Consider the following 8,673-nt stretch of genomic DNA (forward strand, 5'->3'; position numbering starts at 1 on the left):
CTTAAATGTAATACGTAGCATACATAAGTATGTAGTTTAATTCAAGTAATTGGAAATAGGGTCATAGGGTCAATAGTTTTCACTTGCATAACTATATTATTTTACTATTATTTCTTTATTTAATTACGAAATAATTTGGCTCCTGCGAAAATACTTCAATCGTATGTGAATCATAATTGTAAATATTACTGGAAGTTATATTCTTCTGCATACATGCAGCCATGCACTTGGATAGCTACTTTGTTAAAAATATTACAAATAAACGAATCTGTGTATCTAGTCTATGTATTTGAACTTGTTCATTTATCGTTTGTGATAGACGATAAGAGCTAGCACAAAAGGCTTCATTTAATTGCAAGGTATGAATTGCGTAATAAAAATTAGAATGAAATAATTATTGATTAATTCATATAGATTCTAGAGCGAAGCGGTCGATATATTACAGATATACATATATTATTATACATACGATAATTACCGATATCCCATCCACCTCACCGATTTCGATAATTTTGAAATATGTCGTCGGGGACATGATTCTGAAAAATTTTTTCCTATACATACAACCACCGCTCGGTAATAGTTTTCTAGATATTCACAAAAGACTGTCAACCACCATCACCACAGTGAATCCAACCTATAATTGTGCGTCCACTAGATTTAATTAGATATTTATATTAAGTAATATTTACTTATTTATAACATTTACTTATAAATTATACTTATCTATAATAAGTATTAACTTATTATAAATAATTAGCCATGTCACTGCGCCACGCCAGAAAAAATTACTGAAAATCCTCAATGCGAGAATTGATTGTAAATATTAATAAATAAAAAAAAAAATTGTGCGTCCATGGCAGGGTATGCATTAGTATTGGCCGGATAAAATAACGTCTAACACAAATCTAATTCTTATTTTTTGTTTATAACTTATATAGATTTTGGGATAGGTGTGATTTTATCCGGTCTCCTCACGGCAGCAGGAAACCAATACTTCCGCATAGGCTGTCACGGATGCACAACTATAGGCAGAATTCACTAGTAGCAGTAGTAGTAATGATAGCGACAGATTTTTGCAAATATCCTAGAATCCGTGGCCGAGCGACGATTATATGTACAGAGAGAAGTTATTTAAAATGTTGATTTCTACAATATATTAAAAAATCCTCGAAATTAGTGAGGATACTTAGGATAAAACCTACTAAATGTTTTAGAGTTGTTGCAAAAAGTTTTCGAATTTTATTTTCATGAATTTCATCTTTTCAGAAATAAACGTAAAATAATCGAAATGATGATAAATAAAAAATGGTTATTATCTAATCGGTTGCCATTTTCACATGTATTTTTTCGCAGAAGTATTTTTATGGAAAGAGGAAGTATGACTCATCCTCCATATTCTTGTCGTACACGCAAACCATTTGTTATCTTTTATAAGATTGATGAAGCGAAATTACTCTTCCCCACGATAATATTGTACAATGTAGCTTTTACAATTACAATTCTAACCTACAACGTTCGTGGCCTTCGTATTTCAACAAGAAAGGAAAATATCAATTAACTAATTACTATATCGTGCCCCCTCTTTGATCGAAACATGTTTCGTATAACAAACAGTTCATAATTAATTTAAGTGGTACACTTAGGTGTATCATTTTGTTATGATCCAATTAAAAACGAACATCTTTAATGTATTGGGTCTAAGTTAGTTTCTTAATCCGCCCGCCGTGAGGAAAATCTAATCTAATACATCGATGATATTTAATCGAGTAATATTACAACAGACATTTCTTGCTGTCGCTACGCGGTTGTGCACGGAGCTTTCGTGTTCAAAAATTATTGAAATCGGAGGGTAGATAGTTTTTGTGCAATTTCAGCAGAATTCTTCCTTCGTTGTTCAACTAGATGGAAATGCATATATCTACATCGATCCACGAGTCGTAAAAATGTCGGTATTGCGTGGAAACGCAAATTGGCTTTTGTAGTAGGAAAAATAATCTTTTATATTTGGACGAATATTCGTATTCTATTGACATTATAGTAGGCACTATATATATACAGGGTGGTTGGTAACTGGCGGTACAAGCGGAAAAGGGGTGATTCTAGGCGAAAAAAGAAGTTGAAAATATAGAATAAAAATTTTTCGTTCGAAGCTTCGGATAAAATAACGTCTAACACAAATCTAATTCTTATTTTTTGTTTATAACTTATATAGATTTTGGGATAGGTGTGATTTTATCCGGTCTCCTCACGGCAGCAGGAAACCAATACTTCCGCATAGGCTGTCACGGATGCACAACTATAGGCAGAATTCACTAGTAGCAGTAGTAGTAATGATAGCGACAGATTTTTGCAAATATCCTAGAATCCGTGGCCGAGCGACGATTATATGTACAGAGAGAAGTTATTTAAAATGTTGATTTCTACAATATATTAAAAAATCCTCGAAATTAGTGAGGATACTTAGGATAAAACCTACTAAATGTTTTAGAGTTGTTGCAAAAAGTTTTCGAATTTTATTTTCATGAATTTCATCTTTTCAGAAATAAACGTAAAATAATCGAAATGATGATAAATAAAAAATGGTTATTATCTAATCGGTTGCCATTTTCACATGTATTTTTTCGCAGAAGTATTTTTATGGAAAGAGGAAGTATGACTCATCCTCCATATTCTTGTCGTACACGCAAACCATTTGTTATCTTTTATAAGATTGATGAAGCGAAATTACTCTTCCCCACGATAATATTGTACAATGTAGCTTTTACAATTACAATTCTAACCTACAACGTTCGTGGCCTTCGTATTTCAACAAGAAAGGAAAATATCAATTAACTAATTACTATATCGTGCCCCCTCTTTGATCGAAACATGTTTCGTATAACAAACAGTTCATAATTAATTTAAGTGGTACACTTAGGTGTATCATTTTGTTATGATCCAATTAAAAACGAACATCTTTAATGTATTGGGTCTAAGTTAGTTTCTTAATCCGCCCGCCGTGAGGAAAATCTAATCTAATACATCGATGATATTTAATCGAGTAATATTACAACAGACATTTCTTGCTGTCGCTACGCGGTTGTGCACGGAGCTTTCGTGTTCAAAAATTATTGAAATCGGAGGGTAGATAGTTTTTGTGCAATTTCAGCAGAATTCTTCCTTCGTTGTTCAACTAGATGGAAATGCATATATCTACATCGATCCACGAGTCGTAAAAATGTCGGTATTGCGTGGAAACGCAAATTGGCTTTTGTAGTAGGAAAAATAATCTTTTATATTTGGACGAATATTCGTATTCTATTGACATTATAGTAGGCACTATATATATACAGGGTGGTTGGTAACTGGCGGTACAAGCGGAAAAGGGGTGATTCTAGGCGAAAAAAGAAGTTGAAAATATAGAATAAAAATTTTTCGTTCGAAGCTTTGTTTTCGAGAAAATCGACTTTGAATTTTCGCTCGGTACGCGTGCAGTTTATCACGTCTCGTTATAACGGATCTCACTATAGATCGTTGTCCCGATGGAAAAATGAAAAAAAGAAAATTTTTTTATTCTATATTTTCAATTTCTTTTTTCGCGTAGAATCACTCCCTTTCAGCCACCAATTACCAACCACCCTGTATATGTGTGTATAGCATTAAATTAATGTAAGGATTGTACCAAGCAGATTGTTGTTAAGAATAACCTTGCAATGTATTATCGTCTATTACTTTTGACATTACTTTTTGTTGAAGTGATTCTCACTTCTAGGAAAACATATTGCATTTGCAAGTTCCACTGTAGCGATAGAAGGTCAATGTTTCCGATCTTAAATTGCATCCCTAGTAATCGTCGGAATCAAACTGGTGTTTCTTACACTCGGATGAACACGTTTGTTTATAAAATTAAGTACCAAGTTTTTCCATGGCCCTTGCTCTGGAAACTTCGACTTTCATCAAAATTCCGATGTCGTCGGGGTGGCTCAGATAATTAAAGCGGATAATAAAAAACGCGAGCCTCTCGCAGCCAGTGATGGTTAGCGGTCCTTTTCGATCTAATATGAAATCCTCGACCTTGTGGCTTGAAATTATTCGCTTGATCCTACATGTTTGTGCCTGCTTGATCGCGCACGGTGAAGTTTGGTCCACCGTACGTATCCACCCTTCGCTTTGGCTCTAGGAATCCTACACCTGCGACCGATTACCGCTCTGCAGTATCGGTCGGATGGTTTCGTTTCGTACATTCGATCGATCATTGAGACAGTTTGTAAAAAGGGCATAAGCAGCAGAGCAATGGCTATAAAGAAATTCTCATCGAGACCAGCTTTGATCAGGAGAACGCCGACATTCACAATGAAATCGTATCGAGAATTCGGACCGATCGTTACATTCGCTGAGAATAGTTGATTTTCGTGAAGGATGTTCGGAATCATCATTAGACTGCCGATCATGCGTTCCTCCGGTGTAGAGTCAAAATTCTCGAAATTTGTATATAGCTGATTATATTTAATGGCTACGCGTAATAATTCGAGATGGAAGTTATAAATTGTTCATTTTTTTATTACTATTCGTCGATCGAAGTTTACATTATTTGTTACATCGATACGGTATATGTGATACAATGTACATACAATTATCGAATATAAGTAATACGTACTTATATTTACGTCAAAGGATAATTCAATTAACGAATTAATCGAACGATAGGTACAACTTTTGGTATTTTATTTTATAAATGTACGATAAGACGAAGATTCGACCCTTTGTTCAACCATTTCATTCGAATATATAGGTGAGAAATTTGTTATCACTCGTCTATTGATTAACACGTACTTCTCTTTGATAAATTTCAATATCGAATAACTACAAAAAAAAAAATTATTAAAAATGGGTGCAGTATGATGCATTGATTGTGATGTTAGACTTCCGATTAATAGTATACGATTTCGATTACTATCTCGCTAATAAACTATAAGAATTCTTCTCTTTACATAAAATAACGAATGTTCGTGTCGAAGAAAAAAGTTTAATCTTCTGAACGGTACACAGGATTTAAATATGTATTATGTTTGTGACATTCGTTGTTCATAGTTGCAGATTAGTTTTTAAAATATTCTGGCTTGAAAGTTTAATTACACACAGATTTGTTGCGGAGAAGTTACGTAATAAGATATGGCACGTGCACGAAGAAAAAAAAAGAACCTGAGAAAAAAAGAGCTCGCTTATTGAACAAAAATTGTATGGTTATTCTCGAGGAAAATAGGTAATAGGGTAAGTAGGAAAAAGAATTCGAGAGGAGGTAAACTTGTGTTCATCTATTCAAAAGTCGCTATTTTGAATCAAATAGCGTGATAGTTATGAAATTTGCCATTCCATGTTGCCATGGAATTTTTCATTCGTAAAGGACTTCTCGTTCGTTTAAATCAAAAGAAACAGATATTTTTCTTAAAGTACATAACGCGTTGTGTTATATAACATAGTTAAGTCTCGCGTAAAATATCCTTTATTTTCTTGAGATACAGGATTGGTGTTTCTTCGTGCAATTTAGTCAAATTTTCTGTTATTATTTATTTTATTTAAAGTTGCATCGATTATCACCATGGTCTAATTTTTCTTGACATTCGGTGAATAAATTCTGTTACACAATTTTTTAATCTGTAGTTTCGTATCTTTCCTCCTCGTCCGTGTTGCACGATCGTATTTCGATCCCTGCAATTCAGTTTACCTCCGATGATAACAACCGTGTAACGAGACAAGTATTACGTGAAATTCATGTAATTATCCGGAGATGCGGATACGAGCTATCTGCCCACCTGTGTGCAATGCGTTTACGTCATAAGCTTCTTGATCGATGATAAAATATTAACATTAATTCGTAATTTCTGCTTGTAGAGCACGATCTGATTCTATATGTAAGAAGGTTCCCTATTTCGCTTTTTTCGATGATCGTTTCATAGCTTGTAATTAAATTTTGTAAAATTATAAACTTTACAGTTAATCCAACCATACGATGAAGTTATTTCATTTTCGATGCAATTTGATTCGTTCGCTGTATCGGATCGTTTTGTAACAACCTTTCACTTAACGATAATACTACGGTTAATTTAACAAAATTTCATTTTTATGTACATATAATCAAGTACACACACACACACACATACACACGCGCGCACGCACGAACACACAAAAGAGTACAAATCTACCAACAACAAAACGTAACTAAAGTACCAACAGATATATCTATCTAGTAAAGATCAACAACTTTTTACTAACTTTTACTCGATCCGCTAATAGCTTCTTCTCGCAGTTTCTACCGTCAGCCAATCGTTCTTTACGAGATCGGCTCCCTTCTCTCCGATCATAATTACCGGCGCGTTCGTGTTTCCGCTACAAATGGTAGGCATGATCGACGCGTCGATCACCCTCAACCCTTCGATTCCGTGTACCTTCAGCCTAAAATCGACGACGGCGGTGGGATCGGTGGAAGGGCCCATCTTCGTTGTTCCGACCGGATGATAAATGGTCATCGAAATATGTCGAATGTGACACTCCCAGTACGCGTCCGAAGCAAATTTCAGGTGTTTGCACCCAGGCAGTTTGATCCTGTGAACTCTCGATCCAAACTGCTTAAAAACCTTCGCCTCGCTAACTCTGATCGCGATTTTCGCACCTTCGACCAAAGTGGCGATGTCCATCGGATCGGAGAAATAATTAGCGTCGATGAGCGGGCTATGAAACGGATTGGAACTACGTAGCCTGACCGTGCCTCTCGATCTAGGCCTGAGCAGAAGAGGCATGATGGTCCATGCGTCCTTATTCGTTATAGGTCTGTACACGGTATCGTACACTTGATCGGTTATTCCGAGAATCTTCCTAACTTGCACGCCGTCGTCTGAATTTATGGACGCCGGCGCCATGTGTAATTGAATGTCCGGATAATCGATGGACCGATTGGCGTATTTCGTGTTGACGAAGGCGTAGCCCTCGACGCCGCCTAGAGTGGTCATCGGACCCCTTCCATTCGCCACGTAATGCATCGTTACCGGAGCCGCTTGCAGCCGATCCTGAACAATAGCCACGGGTTTGTCTATCAGGAACGTCAAACCACCCATGCCAACGTGATCCTGTAGATTGTCGCCCACTCGAAGGTCCTTGATCACCGGTATTCCAACGTGACGCAGGTGTTCCTTCGGTCCTACACCGGATAACATGAGAATCTGAGCGCTATTTATCGCTCCGGCCGAAAGAATCACTTCCTTTCTCGCTCGGACCATTTGTCTGCGACCATCCCTGACAAACTCGACGCCTGTTGCTTTCATGGTGACAGGGTTGATCAGAACTCTGGTTACGTGAGAATTCATGGCGGTGTGAATGTTCCTGCGCAGTCGAATTGGTCGCAGAAACGCCTTCGCCGTCGAGCATCTGCTACCTCGGCGGATCGTCCCTTGAGCTATCATAAATCCCGTTTGCTCTTGTCCGTTTATATCCCTGTTCTCGTAGCCCATCTCCGTTCCTGCTTGAACGAACGCCACTACCAAAGGAGTCTTCCACGGAGATTCTTGCACCGTCAAGTACCCACCAGTCGAGTGATACGGACTCCTCTGCAAGTAGGGATTCCTGTTATCCTCGGATTTCTTAAAATAATACAACGCCTGGTCGTATCCCCAACCAGGATTGCCCATCGACTCCCAGTAATCGTAATCGTGTCTGTTCCCTCTGACGTATAACATGTAATTGAGCACGCTCGAACCACCTAGAACTTTGCCACGAGGCCAATTACAGCGACCACCTTTCATAGCCAGACAGGCTCTCCCCGTCGGTTCTGTTTTATATTTCCAATCTAATTTCGTCAATTGAAGATACGCCGCCAACGAAGGTACGTCGGTTACTTCGTTCTCATCCGGACCAGCCTCTAGTAGAAGAACGTTCCATTTTGATATTTCTGATAGCCGATTAGCTACGACAGCCCCGGCTGATCCAGCTCCCACGATCACGAAATCGTATTCCGCGTAGAGAGGATATTTGTCGATAGGCCGACTCTCCGGGTCCAGTTGATCGTATCGATAGTAGGACAGACCTGCTATTAATAGGGGGATTAGCCACAAACTCGTGCCCACCAGGCTCAAAGCACCCTTCAAGGCTGACGTGACCACGAGCGCGCTGAATACCATTCTTTTCCACTAGATAGATTCTTAAATTTCACCGAATGATATTTCCGATTTTGAAGTGTTTTCGCTGCTTCGTATGTCATCATGAAAGAATGTCTGGTGGCCGCGTGCGGATTTTCTCGATACGATGTACTTTGGATGATACGCGGGGATTTACGTTCTTCATTGCTTCTCTGTAAACAAACGAACGACGAGCGTTAAACCAGATAAAAGAGATAGATAAGCTGTGAATTTTTATACATTCGTGGGAAATTTCTTTGCGAAAGAATGCTCGAATCGTAGACAGGGTGGTTGGTAATTGGTGGTACAAACGGAAAAGGGGTGATTCTAGGCGAAAAAAGAAGTCGAAAATATAGAATAAAAATTTTCTTTTTTAATTTTTCCATCGAGACAACGATCTACAGTGAGATCCGTTATAACGAGACGCGATAAACTGCACGCGTACCGAGCGAAAATTCAAAGTCGATTTTCTCGAAAACAAAGCCTCGAACGAAAAATTTTTATTCTATATTTTCGACTTCTT

General features: G+C 37.7%; 2 protein-coding genes across 2 annotated transcripts in view; one reads left to right on the forward strand and one right to left on the reverse strand.

Annotated features, from left to right (window-relative positions):
• LOC100744760 (flotillin-2) overlaps positions 1–8,673 on the forward strand; it is an 89,880-nt gene that overhangs the window by 924 nt on the left and 80,283 nt on the right. The window lies entirely within an intron of this gene.
• Positions 5,616–8,673, reverse strand: part of LOC100745361 (glucose dehydrogenase [FAD, quinone]) — a 10,539-nt gene continuing 7,481 nt past the window's right edge. The window contains exon 2 of the mRNA XM_012394618.3: positions 5,616–8,323. Within this exon, the coding sequence (XP_012250041.1) occupies positions 6,270–8,153 (1,884 nt within the window). The 5' untranslated portion in view covers positions 8,154–8,323 and the 3' untranslated portion in view covers positions 5,616–6,269. The remainder of the gene's footprint in view (positions 8,324–8,673) is intronic.

This window comes from Bombus impatiens, unplaced genomic scaffold (assembly GCF_000188095.3).
Source record: "Bombus impatiens unplaced genomic scaffold, BIMP_2.2 scf_0096, whole genome shotgun sequence".
Classification (NCBI taxonomy): domain Eukaryota; kingdom Metazoa; phylum Arthropoda; class Insecta; order Hymenoptera; family Apidae; genus Bombus; species Bombus impatiens.